General features: G+C 37.5%; 1 protein-coding gene across 1 annotated transcript in view; it reads right to left on the bottom strand.

The window, feature by feature from the left end:
* Window positions 1-23,739, bottom strand: part of USH2A (usherin) — a 717,806-nt gene that overhangs the window by 378,514 nt on the left and 315,553 nt on the right. The window contains exons 30-31 of the mRNA XM_027612135.2: window positions 21,966-22,079; window positions 19,840-20,001 (exon numbers count right to left, since the gene is read on the bottom strand). Of these exons, the coding sequence (XP_027467936.2) occupies window positions 19,840-20,001; window positions 21,966-22,079 (276 nt within the window). The remainder of the gene's footprint in view (window positions 1-19,839; window positions 20,002-21,965; window positions 22,080-23,739) is intronic.

Here is a 23,739-nt window from a genome sequence, read left to right as displayed (position 1 = left end):
TTTATTTTACTTTAATATAATCAATAGAGTCATATTTGTAGCTGTGGGATAGTGCCTCTCAGGGACTGTGTATCAGCTGTGTGGTTATGAGCTTTGCAATAGTCTGTGTACAATACCAAGAAATAGGATGCAAATATTTACCCGATATATGTCAAGCATTGAGACACATGTCACTTCTCTGATACCAATCGACTTAGGTCTGGCTGTCAGTCTCAGATAAATTACTCTGTCTCTGAACATCCCTTTGAATACCAGTTTGACATTTTGGCAAGTTCTCTACATAATAACACACAGTTTTCACATAAATGAAAAAATTCCTTCATCTCTTTATTCTGAAACGATCTTTATTGTTCTCCTACTATATGCATATACCCTTCCATTTCTTCAGGATAGAAGATGAAAGATACAGTTCCTGCCCCCATGGGACTCAATCTAGTGAGGGAGACTACTCAGTCAACCAGAAATTCTAATAAAGTATGCTAAATGATATGAGAGGTGGTGGGAACATGGAGAGGAAAACTGTAAACTACATAGGTCTACATACCTGGGGATGGTCCTAAATCAAACACTACTATATTGTCCCAGCCTCAGAATAACCAGGAAAGATGCATGAATGGATGGACGAATGCATAAGTGAATGAATGAAAGAACCACAAATGAGCATTCTTGAAAATATTTTGTTCTAATATTCTTCAGGATTTATTTTCCAAAAGGAATGAACAAATGAATGAATGAATGAATGAATGCACAAATAAATGTTTAATTTTTATTACTTTGCTGTACAGTTGTAAATCAGTGTAAAATATACCTACTGTTGTGGGCTGTATTGTATCCCTACAAAATTCATACACTGAACCCGTAACCCCTGGTATCTTAGAATGTGGCTGTATGTGGCGATTGAGTCTTTAAAGAGAGGATTAAGTTAAAATGAAGCCCTGAGTGTGGGCCCTAACCCAATTTGACCAGTGTCCTTATAAGAAGAGGAAAGTTGGATGCACAAAGACACCAGGGATGTCTGTGAAGAGAGGAAAGACATGTGAGGACATGGCCAGAAGGCAGCCATCTGCAAGTCAAGGAGAGGGGCCTCAGGAGAAACCAAACCTGCTGACACCTTGATCTGGGACTTCTAGCCTCCAGGACTGTGAGAAAATAAATTCCTGTGATTTAAGCCACCCAGTCTGATATTTTGTCATGGCAGCTCTAGTGAACTACCATTGCTGTGAGTGGATTAAAAGGAGAGATTATTTTTTCATGTCCATAGTTAATTGAAACAGGGATGCTATGCGGTCATGCAGTGGTACAGTCATAAAAATTACAGTTTACATTGCAGAACTTTTCATTACTGACTTTAAAGAAATCGCCCTTCTCCTATCAATGCTACACTCGCAGACCTATATTTTCTGCATTTGTCTCTTCCATTTATGAGTGTACAATATGAGATAGTTCCCACTGAAAATCAGACTTGCTTTAAACTTTAAAAACTTAAACCTCACATTTGAATGAGACATTTTAATTGACATGTTGTCTTTAAGAATACATTGATAATGTGATGAAGATATGAATGTTGTATTAATATTTTGACACTGCTGAATGTTATTAATAATGTAATGACATTTCCCCATCGTTCTTTTCTTTTAAACTCATCTAGTTGAGATTTGGGATTTGGGATTCAGAAAATTATCAGAGTAACAAAATTCTAATCCTAGCTGTGCCATTAACTAGCTTTATGATTCCAGGCAAGTCAATTCTGATTCTCTAGCTCCTTATCTACCAAATGGGAAATAAAGTCGTTTAATCTTTATACATCACTGGGTCATTTAAAGACTTATAGGAGCTGTTACATGTGAAAATATTTTGCAAATACAAAATTATCACCAAGCAAAAAAAATCAGGAAATATTTATCTGTTCTTGAGGGTAAGAAAAATCTACTTAAGTTTTTCTATCTAAGGAAGAATCTCTGAAGGAATGTATTTCTAGATTTGACTACAAGTTTTAGCAAAATGACTTCATTTAAAAGCCACCATAAATGGGCCACCTGGGTGGCACAGTCAGTCAAGCATCCAACTCCTGGTTTGGGCTCAGGTCATGATCTCAAGGTCATGAGATTGAGCCCCATGTTGGGCTCCACAATAAGTATGGAGTTTGCTTGAGATTCTCTCTCCCTCTCCCTCTGCTCCTCCTGCTCATGCTGTCTCTCTCCCTCTAAAAGAAGTAAATAAAATACAAAAAAAAACCCCACCATAAATGAAGTAAAAAAAAACCTAAATTACAAAAATAGGAAATAAGAATTGTAATATAGCTTCCATGCAAATGTTAAGCATTTTTAATGTATATTAAAAATATTTAGAAAAAAGGAAGAAGAATATATCCCTTTAAATAATACACAAAAACATTTGGAGAATTTTAAGGAACTAGAAATGCACTCACATAAAACTGCAGTACTGTTTATAACAGAAAAAAATGAGAAATAATCCAAATATTATAATGAGTTCCTTAAATATATCGTGAAATATTTTAAAATACTATGCAGTCATTTAAAGCATGATTTAGAAAATAATTTAGTAATTTGGTAATATGATCACTATATATTATAAAGACTAAAACAGTCTGGCCCAAACTGTATGTGTATATCTGTGCATCAACAAAAAAAGATCAGAGGATGGTAAATATACAAGTCAAAATGTGATTAGTGATCGTCTCTGATGGGTGAAATTGTGGACAATTTTTATTTTTTCTAAATTTTCTTTTCTACTTAGAATTTACTATTTTGTAATAATTTCATTTTTAAAATGTATTTAATTTTGAACGTATAACACATTAATATATAGGTACAGGACAAAATCTAAAAGATACAAAACAGCTCACATGAAAATCAAGTCTCCCTTTACCCTTGTTCCCAAGTTAATCCAGTTTCCTTCTAGGAGTTTAGCAATTACTACACATTCCTCCAGAGGAAATCAAAGTGTATAACCAAATATGCAAATGTTAGTGGACTATAAAATATACTTTTCTACACCAGTACTTTATGATATACTTTGAAGATGTTACCTTATTAGTAAAGATCTGCTCATTCTATTAAATGAGCATGTAATATACCCAGTGTGCCTATTGGTTATTAGCTATAACTTGTTTAACTAGTTTTTTATTGATGTTTATTAGGCTTTTTCATTTATATTTTATTTTATTACATTTTATTTTATTTTATTGGCACATATGTGTATATGATCAGAAAAATCAGTAACTTTGGGATAACCTCAAAGCACAATAAAATGCAAAAGTCAGCAAGATGTTTGGAATACTACTTATTACTATTTTTTGGTTATTTTTATTAGTGTTATACACCCACTAGATTTAAAGCAGCTGACTGAAACAAAAGATAAGAAAATTAATAATTCAATCTTCAGCAATTATTTTTGTGCTGGAAAAATAGTAGGTGATATTTTTAAATATATATTTTGAATAAATACAGATGAATGGAGATAAGGCACTTTAGCTACTTAGACTTTAGCTACAAAAATAATATCATGGGTGCAATGCCTCACTAATGGCTTTAGGAGGGCTCTGGAATGATATTCAGATGCAGATAATAAAAAACAAGGAATGAAGGAGGGCACTTATTGTGATGAGCACTGGGTATTGTATGTAAGTGATAAATCACTAGATTCTACACCTGAAACTAATGTTACACTGTATGTTAACTAACTGGAATTTAAATATATACTCAGAAAAAAAAAATTAAGGAATGAATGGTCTCCAAACAAAAAAGGTAGAGGAATATTCTAAACATTCATTTCTTATTTTGGAAAGGAAGCCATGCACTGACAGATTTGAGGGTTTCAACAATGGGAGAAAATAAATCAACAAAAACAGAGATTCAATTTTAAGAAAATAGATAAAATTTCAGGGAAATTCTCAAAAGGAAGAACACAGTGGACAACACAGTTGGGTGATTTCCTAGGATACATATATATAAAACACATTCAAAGAGAAAAAAATATATTGTAAGTAAGGTGAGGCTTTGTTGGCAGATTCTAGTATTTGTAAATTTAACAAATGAGCCAAAGTTTGGAATTATAACAGTCAACATTTGGAGTGGTGCTCTAGCTCATAATGATTTCTTCAGAGGCTATATTTTTCTTTCTCTTCTTCCAGTAACCAGATCCTGCCTTTCTGGCCCCAAAGATGGATATATGATCCAAAATGGAACAATCAGCCTCCTTCCTCAAAGTTTTTCAATCTGGAGTTGAGGAGGTTGTCCAGCTGTGGGCTAAGAACTCAGAGTTCCTGCTAATTGTGTTCTCCAGTCCATGAAGAAAGCCCACATTCCAGAAACAAAGATGAAATTGTTGGATTTCTACCACTTGCAGCTAAAAGACTCGGGACTCAGGATTCATAAGTATATTTACTTTGTAAAACCAAGATTGAATAATAATTGCTGCTTTTGCAGCATTCAAACTTTTGTCATGGGTAAAATCCAATATATCATACAAGACATTTCCAGTGTACGGTAGCTATCAAGTACTTAGGTGAATGAAAAAAAAAATTGTCTTTCTGGTTTTATTATTGAATCTTTCCTTTACTAGAAGTAACCTAATCTCTCCTGGTCATCAATTGTTTGTATCTGTGATACAAAGATACTATTTTGAAAGTAATTTATAAAAATGTGAGGCAAATTTTATCCTTTAGGGAACGGGAAGATTCATATAGACTCTCTGAAAACAATAAAAATTTGAGAAAAGTAAGATATGAGGAAAGACTACTTTGAATTTAATCTCTGACTCCTTTATTGGTCTTATATATCCAATATGACTAAATTCCCCAAATATCACTGATGTCTCTGTACTGGGCACTTCCTTATATCACTTACGGCTTTAAAGGTTTAATCCCTCTCTGGCTTTATTTTTAGAGAAAGGGCATCCTAAAAATCTGAGAACATAGGGTCTGTTAATAGTGGTATTCTCCTATAGTTTGCTGAGTTTCCTAAATCGGGTAGAAAGACAATGACACTAAAGCTTATCCAGATGTGGTTTTATAATGGTGTCACTGGGCTTTACTCCATAATCAAGGACCCTAAAAATATACAATTTTAGGCTTAGTGTCTGCAATAAGGTTAATGGAAATCTGCACCAAGGGTAAATACTTCAGCAGACTGTGTCATCAGGAAATATTTAAACACCATTTAAAAGGATTTAAAATAAGTAGATTTGATTTTACACCGACTAATGCACAGAAATATAATACAATAGAGCTGCTAACAAATAAACATAATGCTTTTCTCTCCTCTTTTGCTCATCCTTTGCCATCTGTATTGCTAAGTCCAATTAGCTTCTTGCATTTGAAGTTCTAACCCACTTGCTTTTTCACCTACGAATGGAGACAACAGCTGTGTAGGTTCAGCCGTGACTATTTTGGACTAATGCCATTACTTCAATTATTTATTTTCCAAAACACTGATTTGTTCATGCTATATCATTACTGTAAATCCTTCAATGGTCCTCCATTGCCTCAGAACAAAGTTCAAACATCTCAACATACCTATAATACCTTTGATAATTTGACTCTCACCTTGCCTTTCACTGCTCCTGACCAGCTACCCAGGGCACTCAGTGATATCAAGCTAGGCCCTATTTAATTTTCATGAAACCCCCATGGACAGTGCTGTGCCATGGACTATTCTGCCCTGGTCCTTAGGCTTTCCTGATTCCCAGTTCTGAAACTACTCGAAAGCCTGCAAAAAAGTCACTTTCTCTGGTGACACTTTATCCTCCTGATTACCTCTTCCTTTGTTCTCACATCTGTCAGAGAACTCACCACCTGCTGGACAGCATTATATTTAGTTGTGTCTATTTCTGTCTAAGCAACTGAACTGAGAATGATTTGAGGAAAAATGAAAATGTCTTAAGCAGGAATGTAACTTCTAACCTTGTACATAGTAGATGCTCAACAAGTATTTTCTAAATTAAATAAGCTATGTAGTTGAGTGACATGTCTGAAGGGCATTCTTGGCATTTAGAATCTTTAACATGATGTAACAATAATTTGATCATTTCTACAATTAACAGAACATGTTTGTTGATCATTTGCTATGTTCTAAAAGAGCTGTGAGCACCACACTGTTTTTTACATGTATTATCACATTTAATTCTCCCACTGGGTGCAAAGGTAGTACTATTGCTGTTTTACCAGGAAACCAGGGCTCAGTACTTGTGTGATTCTGCCTCTGAACCCTGCACAAAGTCTTCCCCTTGGAGTGTGGGTGGAACCTGAGACTATGATGGGATATCACTCCCATGATTACCTTACCTTATATGGAAAAAAGAGTTGACCTTGGTATGCCCAATCTAATTATAATCCCTTTAAAAGCAGAGTTTTCTCCAGCTGGTAGCAGAAGTCAGAGAGATTCAAAGCATGAAGGGGATTTGATGCAAGAGTTTCTTGCTCTGGAGGTGGAGGGGGCCATGTGAGAGACTCTACAAGCTGAGCAGCCCCTGGCTGACAGCCAGTTGGGGGACAGAAATGTCAGCACTAGCACTGCAAGGAATCAAATTCTCCTGACAACCTGAATGAGCTTAGAAGCGAATTCTTTCCCAGAGCCTCCACAGGAGAGCCTGAACTGTCCAATTTTTTATTTTGCCGTAGTGAGACCCTAATTAGTGACCCAGTCAAGCCTACGCAAACTTCTGACTTACAGAACTGTGAGCTGGAGCATGGGTGTTGTTTTAGGCTGCCTCCTGAAGCCCCCTGGCAGCATGCACTGCCCAGAGACTGAGTCATGGCCATTAGAATGTGGGCAGAAGTAACACAGGTCACTCCCAGGTCTGGCCCATAAAAATCTCCAACTTACTATCCTTCATCCCCTTCCCTTACCTGCTGCAGCAATGGAGATAAACTCCAGAGCCACTTTGAGAGTCATGTGTAAGGGATGGCAGACCTAACATCTGCCTGGGACCCTGAATGTGCACAGGAATGAAGCTTTGCTGATCCAACTCTTCACTCTCTCAGGGCTCTCAACTGAATGACAAGTGAATTTCTAAGGTGTTTCTGCTAACAGAAAGTAGTATGTGTGTGTTCACAACATCTAGGTTATCCTAATATACAGAATCTGAGAACTGAAAAAGAAGAATACGCTAGTCATGTAACTTGGGGACGAGAATTCCAGTTGGATAAAACAGCAAGTTCAAAGATCTGGACAAAAAAATACAAAATACAAAAAACCAAACCAAACCAAACAAAATAAGCAGAAACAGAAAGGAAATCAGCACTGTAAAAATAAATGGGAGTAGGAGAATGGCATACAGCTAAGAAAGTAGATAGGAATCAGAGAAGTGTTGTAGGCCAACATAAGGAGTTTGAATTTTATTTTAAGATTTGATAGGAGGGATGAAAAAGAAAAACTGAAAGATTAAATCCAGGTTTTTATTTCCGGCAAAGGGGTGAATACTGCTACTGTTCTCTGAGATGAGAAACTCAGGAAAAAGAACCTATTTTATGGGAGGTAGCAGATATAATGAATTCAGTTTTGGGGACTTGGAGTAAAATGTCTGAAGCAGGAGTGTCCAATATGCAGTTAGAAAATGTTCATTGCTTAAGAAAAAACTTCTGAACTGGAGATAAGGATTAAGTCATCACAGAAATATTGTGTGGAGGGTTCCAAGAAGAACCCTGAGATAAACCAATATTTGTGGGTAGAGGGAAAAGAAGAAGAGAGGACACATGAGAACTTGAGCAGTAACAGGAAAGTTGAGAAGATGGAATATCCCAGACACTAAGAGAAGAACCTCGGTGATGAAGAAATGATCAACAATCTGTCAAAGTGCCATGAACTATAGTGCTTTCACATGGTCCCTGAATTGGGGACCATAAGAATTTTGACAACCTTAGTGACAGCGGTTTCAACTGAATGGTCAAGTATTTATGAAGCCAATGGAGGAGTAGTGGGTTGAATTTTGTCCCCCCAAAAGATGTTTAAATCCTAACCCCCTTTACCTGTGAATGTGACCTTATTTGGAAATAGGGTCTTTGCAGATATGATCAAGTTAAGATGAGGTCATATTGAATTAGGGTGGGCTCTAAATCTAATATGACTGGTGTTCTTACAGGATGAGAGAAATCTGGACACAGGGAGAACAGCACATGCGACAGAGTCAAAAACTGGAGTGATGCAGCTAAAAGTGAAGGAATACTCCAGACTGCCAGTAACCATGACAAGCTGGGCTAGGGAAGGAAGGGTGCCCCCCTACAGTTTTTAGAGGGAGCATTAGCTCTGGTGACACCTTAATTTAGGACTTCTAGTCTCCAGACTATGAGAGAATAAATTTCTGTTATTTTAGGCACCCAATTTGTGTGGGGTTTTTGTTTGTTTGGTTGTTTTTTTAGGGAAGCTCCAGCAAATGCACAGGAGGTAAGGAGGCAAAGCAAATGAGCCAGTGGAGGTAAGGACTGTAGCTGTGAACGTGAGAAGGGCCAAGTTGGGAAGGTTGGGAGCTGGAGTGGAAGACAGAACTCAGAACCAGGAAATGTTTTCTCCTTGTTTGTCTTTTTTCTTCTTCTCCATGTAAGAGATGTGAGCCTCTAGAAATGCTGATGGAAAGAGCTAGTATAGGTAGAGAGATAAAGAAAAGTCAGGCTAACTGATAGAGAAGTACTCACCAGGGTAGGAAAAGATGATCCAGAGGAGGATTAGCCCTCTGCAGGAGAATGGACACTTCTTTGTCTCCTAAGAGAAGAAGGGGAATACTGATTCTGATGTAGAAAGCTAATAGGTTCTGTGACAGCAAGCAGAGGAATCCCATTTAAGAGCTTCAGTTTGAGATAGAAAGCAAAGTCATCTGCTAAGATTCAGACAGATGTTGGCGGGGATGCGGAGAAAGGGGAACCCTCCTACACTGTTGGTGGGAATGCAAGCTGGTGCAACCACTCTGGAAAATAGTATGGAGGTTCCTCAAAAATTTGAAAATAGAGCTACCATATGACCCAGCAATTGCACTACTGGGTATTTACCTCAAAGATACAAATATAGGGACCTGAAGGGGTACATGCACCCTGATGTTTATAATAGCAATGTCCACAACAGCCAAACTGTGGAAAGAGCCAAGATGTCCATCGACAGATGAATGGATAAAGAAGATGTGGTATATGTATTCTATGGAATATTGTGCAGCCATCAAAAGGAATGAGATCTTGCCATCTGCAACGACATGGATGGAACTGGAGGGTATTATGCTGAGTGAAATAAGTCAATCAGAGAAAGACATGCATCACATGATGTCACTGATATGAGGAATTCTTAATCTCAGAAAACAAACTGAGGGTTGCTGGAGTGGTGGGGGGTGGGAGGGATGGGGTGGCTGGGTGATAGACATTGGGGAGGGTATGTGCTATGGTGAGTGCTGTGAATTGTGTAAGACTGTTGAATCACAGACCTGTACCTCCGAAAGAAATAATACATTATATATTAAAAAAAAGAAGAAGAAAATAGTAGGAAGGGAAAAATGAAGGGGGGAGAAATCGGTGGGGGAGACGAACCATGAGGGACTATGGACTCTGAGAAACAAACTGAGGGTTCTAGAGGGGAGGGGGGGAGAGGTTACCCTGGTGATGGGTGTTAAGGAGGGCATGTATTGAATGGAGCACTGGGTGTTATATGAAAACAATGAATCATGGAACCCTACATCAAAAAATAATGATGTAATGTATGGTGATTAACATAACATAATAAAATTAAATTAAAAAAAAAAGATTCAGGTAGGCCAGGGTTTGAAGAACTGTGAAATGACTGAAGAGCCAGTAATGGAGAATGTGAGGCAAAGCTCACTGGGGAAACAAAGATCCAGAGCAAGCATTTAGAAGCCTATTGGTGATGGGGGAACACTGGATATTAGAATGGCACCAATTTGGATGCTTACTAGGTTTTCTTCAGCAGAACTCAGGACCCCCAGTTTGAGGTGTAAGGAACACAATTAGATTGATCTAGATTTGGTAGGTTTCACCTTGAATATGTTACAATAATAACAGGGCAAGAAAGTTAAGAAAATATTTCAAGTTATTATGGAGCTACCTTAGAAGGCAAGGGAAGACAGGGTCTAATAGATGGGGAGAGCAGGAGATGTTAAGAAACTGAAAGTTTCAAAGAAGAACACAACTATTTTTAGTGTGAGTAAATGAGTAGAAGAGCTGGAAAATGGGTATTTGTTATTGGATAGTGACATATTTGAACCTAATATGTTAGACATGGGGCATTTCTAAGTGATGGCAGGGTCCAGGATACTGAAATGAGGGCAAATAATTTTACCATACAGTTGAGTTTCTTACAGATGAGAAGATAAAAGATATGGGAGGCTGAGCTCTCTAATGGATTGTTCCTGTGACAGATGAAACAACACAGGATCTTCCCAGACCTGGGGTAGAAAAAGAAGAAGGAGGCAAATATAGATGCTCAAGCCTTTACTGAATTGGGGAACAGAAATAGGATGTTAGCAAAGATGAGGAAAACAGAGGAAAGAACTTCCTTCAGCCAAAAAGCATGGATCTTATAGGATTGGCAAGTACTAAAGGAAGGTAAAAAAAAAATCATCATCTGGAATGACGTATGGTAGAAGAGAGTCAGAGGGTGTTGACCCTATCCTCTTGATTTCTGAATTACACGGACATCAAGGAATGATACACATCCACTGAAAATGACTGAAAAAGAAATTGCTACCCTCAGGAGAGATTCAGTTTTCATTTATATTAAGAAGATCTAAGCATTATAACATGAACAGTATGAGGTCTTCTCTAACCACCTCCCACTGAACTATAAGCTCCATGAGGGCAGACCCTTTGCTTGCACCTTATGTTTTCCATTGGCTCTTCAAGGCTCAGAAAAATTTTGAGTGTCTACATTGTAGACACCTGATAATATTCACTGAATGAATGAATATCCCAGATAGCTGTGATTATCTCTTTTCTGTTTGTATCATTGTCATGGGATGCATTCATTTTTTAACTGAATTTGATCAGATGTTTATCTTCTCTGATATTTTTTAGGTCTTTGAAGGAAGTCAGGATGTTATTAAGCACAGAATCAAATACATAGTTATAGGTTGAATTGTGTCTCCCCATCCCCTGCCCCGCTCCACCAAATTCATGTGTTGTTATTTTAGCCCCCAGTACCTCAGAACATGACCTTATTTGGAAATAGGGCCACTGTAGCAGTAATGAGTTAAGATGACACCCTCATCCAATATGACGTGTGTCTTTATAAAAAGGGGAAATTTGGCACTGGCAAGCACACAGAGGAAGACCATGTGAAGATGAAGGCAGTGATCAGGACAAAGTATCTACAGGTCAAAGAATGCCAATGATTACCAGCAAACTACCAGAGACCAGGAGAGTGACACAGAACAGCTTCTCCCTCACAGCCCTCAGAATGAGCTAACCCTGTCAACACGTTGATCTGGGACTTCTAGCCTCTAGAACTGTGAGACAACATATTTCCATCGTTTAACCCACTCAGTGATACTTTGTCATGGCAGCCCTAGCAAATACATACAAGTAGTTTAACCAAAAAAAAAAAAAAGTACGTATTGGATAATTACATGAAAATTTCTAAGAAGCTACAGGAACAGCCTACCTCATTAAAACTGCTTACCACATTTAGCATATTAATTACTTCTGAATTACACATTGGTGTTTATTGTCATTTACTTTAAAATATTAGTTTACTGATTCTCAGTGTTTCTTCAGTTTAATCCAATTCATTTCAACTCAATTCAATAAGAGTTTATTAGATGCCAATTGGGTCCTTATTTCTATGACACATACTATAGAGATTATGAAAATAAATAAATACATGATAACTGTACTCAATGAACCTACATTTTGGTTTTGGATCAAGATTTATCCCCTTCAAATAAGTTTTTATTACAAGATAGAATATATTTAAGTGACAAATTTGTAGGAAAATTATATGAAAGATTTTGTGAATCAAAGGAAAACGTGTGAATGGAGGTAGATCATCAGACACATTGTGTGACGTTTTGATGGCAGTAGATAGTGCTGGAGGTAAGGAGAAGGCCATCGTTGACACTGGCCAGAAGAGATGAGTAAGGGATCAACCTGATTAAATATCAGGGTAAAGACTAGAGAGAAGTCAAAGCTAAGTATTAATAGGTGATAGAGTCCTAAAATATGCATCCTTTATACCAATTTTATCATATATATTAAAATTGTGAAAAAAATACTACAAAACTCTCCTTTCTCATATCTAAACTGTAGAGAATTTGAAAGATGAAAAGACTCCCCTTAAGGAAAAGAAAAGAGAACGCTTAAATCCCATGACTGGAAAATAACCACTATTAACATTTAGGTGTATATAAACACGTATGTATATGTACACACATATACACACATTTATTTTACTAAAATAGACTCATGTTACATGCTGTTGATGAAAATGTTTGTTTTTAACATCTTTCTGCATTATTCAATATTCTTCTACTGCTTCATAAGCTATATGGCCATACAATATTCCATTAATGGACATTCAGAAGTTATATTGCTGGTGTACACAGGCCAGTGATTTCATATGCTAACTTTTAATTTCATAGATGAAGACTTTCTATAATTATTTCTTACTTTTGGACTTGGAGAAAAATGTAGATGTTTCATCCTGTAAGTATTACAATGGCTTTTTTTTTTTTTTGCATTTTTGTATAGGTCTTAAAATATAAATTAAGCACGTTTTATTTCTTCACATACTGGTACACTGTAAAAATATCCTAAAGTAAAAATAACACTTTGGTTGTATTGTTTACAATTAACCACAACTGGTATTTGAACATCTGTACAAGTTCTTTCATTTCATTTGACCCTTTGTTAGTTACTCTTTAAGTAACTCTTTAAGTAATCCCCTATTGACTGACCCAAGGATCTGGCTTGTGGCCACACCTTGAGCAACTCTCCTGGAGTCTTTGATCACAGAGTTAGTGATCTAGCCTCTTTTCATAATTTAGGGTTTTTTTCCTTGTAGCCTCAAGGTTTCTTAGATTTTTTATAATTTAATGCTATATGTCTGTGACATAAAAAGGGCACAAAATATGACTTTAGTTTGTAATAGAGAGGCACCATGACTCATAGATGAGATCATTGCCTTACCTGAAAACCCTCATATGCTCTGTCTTAGTAATACTTGGCCTTATGGATTAGAACATGAGCATGTTAACAGTATCCTCTCAATAATATTACTTTATGTAAAAGGAGTGATTTAGATGCACTGCCCTGTGGTATTCAAAAATGCAAAATTCCAGAAATATCAAGGTTAAAGTGAAGTTGTATTTTGCTAAGAAAGGATCTTTTGTAAACTATCAGTGTGAATGAGTATAATTTAGCTCAAATTTGTAGAGAATTGATAAGGTTCCTTATAACGCTTGGTTAGAAGTACCTAACCTTTAAATGCTTTTTATTGTGCCATAAGCAATACGGCTTCTTCTGCAATAAATTTCTCGTCGTCAGACTTAAGTGTTTGGAAGATTCAAGATGAATATTTCTATTTTGCTGTTTAAACATGGTTCTTTTTGACCTTGGCAAATGAGACCAAAAAAAAAAAAAAAAAAAAAAACCCTAACAGTTTTTTGCACTTTTCAGTTTGGTAAAGATATAAATACTTACTATCTAACTTTACCAGATATTCGTCTGCTTTTCCTCTTTCCTTTCCTTTTCTGTCTCTGCCATGTGCTCTCTCTCTCTCTCTCTCTCTTTCTCACACACACACACACACACGCACACTTCTTACATTGCTGTTATCCTTGCTTCTTTACTGCATTAGCCTCAGTGACAGAGGCCCAGGTCCTGACGAGACAGCAGTGGCTAGAAATCAGCCACTTGTATTCAGTCATAAGGCTACTATAGATTTATTAGATGACACCCTTGAAAATATATGTGTTTTATGGTTTGGTGTCAGCTATATCCATATCTACATTACAGAGTCCTTATTGACCTTTACCCCTTTGGAGCTCTAGGTGTTATAAGCAGCAATGGCTTAGGTAGGTTCACCAACAACAATTTGTGTCATAAAGAAAAGAACTATCTGGAGGGATCACTATTCTTTCTTTACCGGTTCGCACAACTTACATAAACGTCCTTGTCGCACCCCGAGGACACTTCTCCCAGGTCCCACCATCTTGCTATCCTTGTTTCCGAAAACTTTGTAGGCTTCTCTGAAACTTCTCACAAACTTCTTAAAGATTGCCAGTTTCTGGTAGGGTGCTCATTTAAAATGAGAATGATCTGGTTGGCTACAGTTTGGATAGTCATCATCAATCAGGATGCTATCTAGCCTGAACTTTGAAACAATCCTGGGATGTTGAACAGTCTCACAAAGGGTTTCTTTTTTTCTACCTCTTTATGAACATACTATATACATACATCTTAAGTGGTTCACAATAGCTCTGTTGGTGTTATCAGTATAGGTCCTTCAATCTTTCAATAATGTTTTTAATCATGAGCTTTAAAGCACACTTGTTTTTACCTCGAAATTCTTAAAAATCTGTTATGGGACAGAAATAAGAGATTAATGGAGATCTTGCAAAAAAAGATAAATGGCACCACCAGAATACCACAAACCGGGGGGAAAAATTAATTGAACCTATACTTTTGATAAATATTTATTTTTTGCAGAAGAAAAATGCATACTAGTTTAAGCTGTCATTATACTAACCTACATCCTATTTTTCATATTATTAGTAATACATAATGTGGTAGTTTATATTCAAAAATAAAACTGGAATGTATATACCTCATGTATTTATCCAGAAATACACCAAGGTTACTATGGTTACGAAAAATCCATTACCTTTGAATACAGAATGAAAAAGTTTGACTTAAAGTGTGTGCTATTTATTATAGCAAACATCAACAGCCTTCGGGAGGTTCTCTAACTGGATTCATTTTTCAGTGTCACAACTGACCCACCATACTACTAGCTTATGGCCTATGCAAGGCAAAAAATTTGAACTGTATGCATTTTTAAATATATTTTGTACTAACTCAAGGTGCAGCAATGCCTTTGACTTTTAATGCTTCATATTTAAGAGAAAGAAGAAAAAAAAATTCAAACCACTGGGATGCTAAGTGGCTTCTGAATTGAAATGCATTTACTTTTACCTGTATCCACCATAGCAGCAAGATCCATTTGCTGCACATAACAGAAGAATATGTTCTATGTGGGAACTTAAGAGGAAGCTACAAATAAATGGAGTAAGAGTGAGGAAAAAAAGGTTGACATTTTGAATATTTAGGAGGACACATTAAGCCAGGTTATTAAGGAAGTTTTTGATAGGGTAGAAGACAAGGAATTTTAAATAGTGCAGATGATTACAACCAGGGAAAACAGGGTATAAAACACAGCTCTTGAGGAAGTTTCAAAATTATTCCTCACCTATTAAATTTTTGCTCATCAAGGCTGTGATCAGCTGAATCAAAGTACAATATAAATCTCTAATAAACATGCAGAAAGTATGCCCTATACCTAGTAGTTCAACAGGCAAACAAAAATAAAATAATATTTTTCACTTGCAAAATTATCAAAGATTTAAGAATATAACATGCCCTGCTGATGAACTTTTCTGGGAAACAGTATGAAAATGTATATCAAATATTTCTGAAAGGTTCACTACCTTTGACTTAGCCATTCCCCTTTTGGGAATCTAATAAACAAAGATTACATACAATAATATTTGTCACCAACATATTTAAAAGAGAGAGAAGTTAGAAACTTGAACTCTTTCAAGTGGTTAAATGCATTAGCATACATTTGGGTGGGATATTTGATGTTAGTATTAAAATATTTCAAAATATTTTCAGGAAAAATGCTTCATAAAGTGGGTTACAGTCATAATAAGGAAATATGCCAGGGTTCAACATTATACATTACAGATCAATTTTGTTAACATGAATAAGGTAGTAGAAGGAATTATATTTTACACTGAGCTTCTACCGGTACGGTGGGATTATCATGTATTAGACATCTGGATGTTTTAAATTATCTTCAATAAGCATATAGTGGCTTTTATAATTGAAAAATATTATCAATTATTTCTCTAATCCATTAGATTGCATCTTCCATTTCTCTGTCTCCCTATGAACTGGCATTTCAGCACTGAAGAGACCCCTTCTAACAGCCCTAGACTCTATTACTGACAGCACCAGCCCTCACCAGTGGAAGCTCCACCCACAAACCACTCTCAGCATGGACAGGAGGTTAGTTCACAGAGATCCTGACACAGAGATGAGTAACAAGTTCTGATGACATCATAGGCACATCTGGTGACAGAACATGGCACAGACGCAGTGTGTGGAGAGGCTAGAGCCTGTTCAAGTGGCCAGGGCAGTTTCCTCTAATCAGCCTTCTCCTAGCTGACTTTAGACAGACAGATTCCCCTTCGCATTGTACCTTCTTGTGATTCCTAGTGGACAGGTAGACGTTGAAGACCTAACAGACCTGAAATTAATGCCTATTATGGATATAAAATCTTAGAGTTGAAAGGGATCTTAAAGGCTACTTTCTTCAATCCTCACACGACTTGAGAATCTATACAGAAGTGGGCATTCAGCCTAAGCTCATGGTAGAGAAAGCACTCCCTTTAGGCTGCTCTTACAGACTGAACTGTGTTCCCCCAAATTCATATTTTGAGGCCCTAACTCCCAATGTGACTATATTTGGAAATGGGACTTTTGAAGAGGTGATTAAGGTTAAATGAGATCATAAGGGTGGACCCTAATCCAACAGGACTGGTGACCGGGTAAGAGAGGGCTGTGCGCGCAGGAGAAAGACCTTGGGAGGACATGGTGAGAAGGCAGCTGTCTGCCAGCCCAGGAGAGAGGCCTCAAGAGAAACCAAACCTGCCAACACCTCGGTCTTGGACTTCTAGTCTCCAGAACTGTGAGAAATAAATTTCTGTTGTTTAAGCCAGCCAGTCTGTGGTATTTTGTTATGGAGCCCAAAAAAAGAATAGCACAGGTGCTCTGGGGTTTGCAATCAGGTTTTGGTCTCCCTGTCAGCGTTGTTGGGAGGAAAAATAAAATCGTATGTAATAATTTGTAATATTTCTTTATGTAAATCTGTAATGTTTACATATTATGTAACATTCACCTGCGGTGTAAATATTTGCATATTTACACAATATGTTTATGTTAATATGTTGATAATTTACACATTTACACAAAACATTTACACGGTATGTGAATGTGTAATAATATATCATATTTATTTATGTAAAAAATAAGATAATATGTAAAAATTCGAGCAGCAGAATGTGGAAAGAACGAAAGCATGGACTCTGGGGCCAGACAGATCCAGATTTGAAGTGGTTCCTCCAACTCAGATTAGAATTTCTTAACCTCTCTGGGCCTCAGTTTTACTAGCTCTAATGTTAGAACAATCATGCACAACTTTGAATCCCATCATAAGGTTCTTGGCTTCGTTTCTCTCCTTCGTGTTGCAGTCTCAATGTGCCTCATATCTTCTGGCATTTAGGGATGAGAATGGCAAGAAATACAGTTGCTTATTAGAAGCCAAGAAGGCTGTAGGGAAAAAAAAGTACTACCTAAGATTTAATCTTCAAAAATCTACATAAAAAATGAAAACCATTAAAGAATCTATTATCTCTGTAGCTTGAGAAGATGGTTGTGGGCACTACAAAAATATTCCACTTTCTTTACATTAGATTATATTTGGGAGGCATCTATCGTACTAATCCACTATGGTAACATTTGCCAAAGATTTTTCATTGCAGACCCCAGAGTCACATGGTTCTGTTGCTGATTCCATCAAACAAAATACAGAATTAGCATCATTTTGGAAGTAGTATTGGAGATCAATGTGAATTCTGGCCTCCCGTCTTCCCCACACTGCTCATCTTCTGGCTCTGCACAGTGTCTGTCACCTCAAACGATATTCTGCACGGTTTGCAGATAGTCGAGGCTTACGTTTTGAGACCTGCTATCAGCCACACAACTTCTCTATGGACTGGGCTAGCACTCGTGTCTACCCATGGAAGGGATCTTAGTTTCTTTTTCTACCTTTCTTTTTTCTTTTCTCTGCCACTCTTTCTTTCCCACCCTACTCCTAACCTCCACAATTCCCCCTTTTCTGGCTTCTTTTTCTGTTCTCAGCAATCACCTGACTTTATTCATTCATTTATTCAACACGGTCTATACCCACCCTGTCCTGGAGATGCACTAAAGAACCAGACACTTAGGGCCATGTGTTTATGAAGCTTAGGGTTCAGAAGGGCAAACTGACAAGTAAATAAGCAACCTTATTCAAAAGACAGCACACACACACACACAAAAGGAGGCACAGAAGTTTCCAAGGAGCATACCTGTGTCGGATCAACTCATACTTGGGGCATCAGAAAAGGCTTCTCAGAGGAAATGTCTGTACTGGGCCTAAAAGATGTGTTTTCCTATTATGCATGGTGATGATATTTTTTGGTCCTACAGAGTGTTTTATATTAATTATTAATTCATGTGTATAGTTCATTCCGTGATATGTTTTCATTTCTTTTGAAGTAATTTCTCTGGCATATAATATTTAATTAAAATAATGCCTTCAGACATTGTTAGGGCAAGATTAATCTATTTTAAAGTTTAAAACATGAACTCTGCATTCTACAGGAAATAATTCTCTTTACTAAGTGCTAAGAACATGTTAGGTGTTTTATTTATAGCTCCAGTTCTCTTTAGAATCTTGAAAATTGTAGTTGTTCCCATTTTGCAGATTCATAAACTAAGTCTCAGAAGTGAAGTAACTTTTTTAAGACCACAGGTTCTTCATCACAGCCAGAAAGCATGGATTGGTATCAAAATCCCACTCATGGGCTGTGTGACTTTGAAGATGTTCCTTAATCTTTCTCTGCCTCAATTTCCTCATTTGTAACCTGGGGGTAATAATAGCACCTCCCTCCTAGAACATGTATTACAGAATTCTATCCAACCTCAAGGAACACAATATTAAATTAATAGCTCTTGTCCCTTGAAGGTTCTCAGTCTAGAAGGGACACAAAAATGTAAACCCGGAGGATGCCACCAGGTAAATGCCATAGCCCTGTCCACAAATACCTCATCCCTGCATCTGTGTGTTTTCCCCCGAAGCCATGAGCACCAACAGAGGAGGGCCAGTGTGCCGCTGATTCCCTGTTACAACCTTAGCACCTGGCATTAATGTGGAGGACTGAATACACAAATAATTAATCCTGCCTCTGCCTCTTCCTGGTTGTGACCTTTCAGGAAGAACGTCATATCTCTAGGCCTCAGTTTTTCATCAGTCAATATTTGACTCATGATGTCTTGCCATATAGTCACATAGAGTATATAAAATACTATACAATATATAATCACTAAAATTACTACACAAACATAAGCATGATTCAGATACTAGGCAACAAGACATAATATAGGCTTCTTGGGTTTTACAAGGTTTTCAGCAATTTACCTTATTTTACTCAAGTGTCGTCACACGTTACAATACAATTTCGGCATATATACCATGTTTCTTCTCAAATGACCCAAAATTCAGATGACACTGAGTCACATATCTGAGTCTTAATATTATCCTGCATTCATGAGGATGTTAAAGTAGTTAACTCGTGTGACAGTGGAATTTGTTTGAAATGACACTGACTCAACTGGGCCTGGTGAGTGTGACGAGGGACCACACAAGGGGACCAGATAAGAGGAGACACAGTAAGTACCCCAATTTTAAAGACCACATTTTCAGACAATTACAGACTACAGACATCTGAAATATACATAGTCCAACCCAGACTAGAACTATTTACTGATAGCTACAGAAGTTTTACCTGTGGCTGTGTAGTTCCTTCCACTGCCCGAATAGATTAGCATCCCATCCATATATAAAGAGTACTGAGTTATAATACCATTTGCTTTTTTGGGTGGATTCCAGGACAGTAACAAAGAATTGGGAAGAGATTTGGCTACCGGTGGCTGAACTTCCTGTGGGGCTGTGAAAAAGAAAAAAAGATTTATAGTGTCTAATTTTAGTTTACTTTCCTAATTCAAACTTTTCAGACCTAAACCAATAAATGATGAAATAAACTTGAAATCCCATGCAGAGAAATATTCCTGATTCGTGGGCAGCTTGTCAATAATTACTTTAGGAACAGTACTAAATAAGTGTCCTGAATTTATGAGAATTTGCCTTAATGATGGATGGGGAGTATTACACTAGTTCATTTGACTGACGCTTGCGTTACTTCATCAATACTCCTTGAAGTATTATTAACCCATACTCTCTCCTTGGGGCTGTGCCTGTTAAAGCAAATCGAACAGATGGAGTTCCCACCCTTGAGGAGCTTTAGATCTAAGGTGGGCAAGGCTGGTGAGGGTGGTTCATAATAGATACAAAAAAGCCTATGTGTTTCTGTAGCAATAACCAGCAAGTAAAGAATCAATTGAATTAATTATATATGAAAACAACATTGTGTGTCAGTTTGTTTGTTTGTTTTTTTTTTCAAATAAGGTTCTGTTCATTTTCTGTAATGGTGAATAAATTGGAATCACAGGAACTAAAAGTTTTAAAATATTGACCCTAAAAACATCTATGGTTTGGTACACTGGCAGTAACTTTAAGAAAAATCTAGAAGTTGGGAATTCCTTAAATAATGAAGAGGGAACGGTGAACTGGACCAGTAGGAATGCCTCTGGGATACAGCTGTGAAAGTAGGTTTGAAGGGTTCCAGGCAAAACCTGGACAGAGGGGGTAGGGGTATTGAGAAAGTAAGGACGCTTGCCCCATACTGAGGCTGGTGGAAGCATTTGTAAAAGGAGAGGACCATCACGTGGATCACGTGGCCCAACAGAAGCAAGGCCACAGTAAGAGAAACAGTGCTTTTCTCCACAGGCTGGACTGAGAGAACCCTGAGAAAACATGGATGATGGGGTCACTGATGGCGTAGTCCAGGTGAGGAGGCTTTCATTGGGGCAAGGTCACATGAAGGACTTCACAGACCCCTCTATCCTGTTTCATCACATAGGCCATTGTCTTTCACTTTCATGTATTCTGTGTGAGGGGTACTTGCTAAAGGATTTGCAAGAGGGAAGGGGAAAAGAGGGAGCCAGGAAGGAGACGGACAGATGCTGAGGGAGAGAGACTGGCTGACTCTTCCCCCAAGGATCAAGTTTTTCAATCTCCTAAATAACTTGACAGCTAGACAGAAGAAATGTGTAATTCCTCTCATCCAGGAGAGAGAAATATGAAGTAACAATGCTTCAAATGTTTGGAGGGCTGTTATTTCCTGAAGTGATGTGTTCTGATGCTTGAGCAAAGCTTTCACTTTGGAGTGCTAAAATATTTTCTCTTTCTCACTGCCTTCTAAACGTATGCTTTCTGAAACATTAATTTATGCCAACAGTTTGTAAGTTCCAAGTACAACAAAAGTGAGACTTCAGTCAGAAGGAACCGAGCAGTGATTAATAATGCCCCAACCGGCATTTGGAGGCTCCATCATACTGAAATAATTGTTGCCTGTGCTGGTGTTTAGCAGTTCAAAGAGACCATGGAAATCAACCGTTTGATTCTCAATTTCATACTGTGCCGTACAATCAATTCTTTTTAGTCAGACTGTCTCTAGATTTACTTCTGAGCCATAGTAAAATGAGGAAGCTTTCATTAATCTTTCAGATGCTTCATATTAATGACAAGGCTCTTGCATGAACAATGTAACAGCAATTAAAAAGCCCATTAATCTGCATTACAGCTATTAAAGATGCATGTCATTAAAGGGTATGGAGTTTGATTCATTTTCGCACCCCCCCCCAAAAATGGAGCAATTATGGCCTGGCAATGCACTTTGTCATCAAATTAGGTTGGGGTTTTCCAGCAAATGGCCTTGCAGCATTTAGCTCTTCTCCTATTTTATTATTCATAACTGAAATGTGGAAGTCAAGACCTTTGAAATTACTTTACCTTCTTGTGGAGTAGAGATGTTCAATGCCTGTGAGCTCTCGGTACAGCCAGCCAAAGTGCAAGCAGTTAGGGTTACTGCATAGTTTTTGAAGGGTAGCAAGCCTGTCAATATGCCTATAATAAAAGGGGAAATAAGGAGGTTTGCATGTTTACTGTAAGTAGCTATAAAGAGCAGTGTGTGTGTGTGTGTGTGTATGTGTGTGTGTGTGTGTGTGTGAGAGAGAGAGAGAGAGAGAGAGAGAGATGTAGAGACTCAGACACAAAAAAATATGCCTCTTTAATTCATTTTCCTGCCCCATGCTGATTACAGAATGGAGTGACCAGTAAAAAAAATGTGAGACCAACTTATTGTTAAAACAACTTAAAAGAGCATTTTCCCAAATGTGCTCCTCAGAACACTAGTGCCCTGAGATGTTCACCTGTAAAAATGGGTTTCCATACATAGTCTGTAAAGCAGAGCACTGTGTATCTCATAGTTAAGATGCATATTATCCCATTCTAGGATTCTAGACCTCCTGCAGAATAAAACTATTCCATTTTCTCTAGTCTAGCATTTTTCAGCCTTATTCAACTAGAGTCCTTTTTACATAGCATCTATTAACACACTTTAGGAAATGCTAATCCCAAGAGTGGTTTCATTACTTTAACGGTAGGATACACATATACAAACTACTTGTTCATGTTACAACTAACAAATATGCAAATCAACATAGCTGAACAATTAGCAAATTCGATAATTATGCTTTTGTGCTTCTCCTTGCAAAATTATTAGTTTATTTAATTAAGACACCTGTCTTAAACAGAAGTGGTGCACATGGAAATGTTGAATTAACCTGGCTTGGTGGTGAATATATAAGATTTGTTCAGCAATTAAAAGTACCTGTAGAAAGGAAAGCACATTTTGTTTACTAATGTTCATAATCAAGACAGAAGCTCTTTATTTACTTAATCCTGGGAATTAAAGAAGTATCAAAAATACAATTTGTGTATTTGCTCACCATTGTTTTTTTTCTGTGGACGTTTTTCAGAGTTGCCTTTAATCCTAACCACATAGATTGGTCAACACTCTTATAAAAGGATGGTCCCAGTCATGGTATCCCTTTATATTGTAAACCTTCAGTAGCCTAGAGAATGTATTATTATTTAAATGTGCCAATATTGGTAACAGCTTGGGCATCCTTCAAACACAAAATTTAACACATGTATTTTCCTATTTCCTCCCCTAAAAGAAATTTTTTAAAAATCAAACAAGCAAAGAGCAGGATGAAGCAGAGACCAGAGCCATTGTCTACTTGGGCACCTCCCATGTGTCAGTCCTCAGTGATGGCTGCGAGTCTTCATTCCAACAGCTCCCCAAGCATCATCGCCCTGGGTCCCTGAGCCCTCTCTGCTGCACTTGGCACCATCATCTTAACTCATGGCCAAAGAAGACATTGAGCCAGTGACCTAACACACACACACACACACACACACACACACACACACACACACGCGCGCATACGCATGACTCCCTCATGCCAAATTCAGCTCCCTCTGATCTCGAATCTACCTCATGTCCTAACTTTCTTCTCTCCTTCATTCCTGCCATGGTGACTGTTACTTCTTGAACTTCCCAGACCATGACCTGCTGTCCAAGTTCACTTTAAGAAGTTATTTCTCCTTCCACTAGATGTCTTAAAAGAAAGCGTGCATTGCCACCTACGCATCCTCATCATGCAGTGGTGAAGTGGTCAAGAGAATAGACACTTGGGCATGATTTCCTGGGCCCAAACAC

This window comes from Zalophus californianus, chromosome 10 (genome assembly GCF_009762305.2).
Source record: "Zalophus californianus isolate mZalCal1 chromosome 10, mZalCal1.pri.v2, whole genome shotgun sequence".
Classification (NCBI taxonomy): domain Eukaryota; kingdom Metazoa; phylum Chordata; class Mammalia; order Carnivora; family Otariidae; genus Zalophus; species Zalophus californianus.
This window is presented reverse-complemented; position numbering and strand designations above follow the sequence as displayed.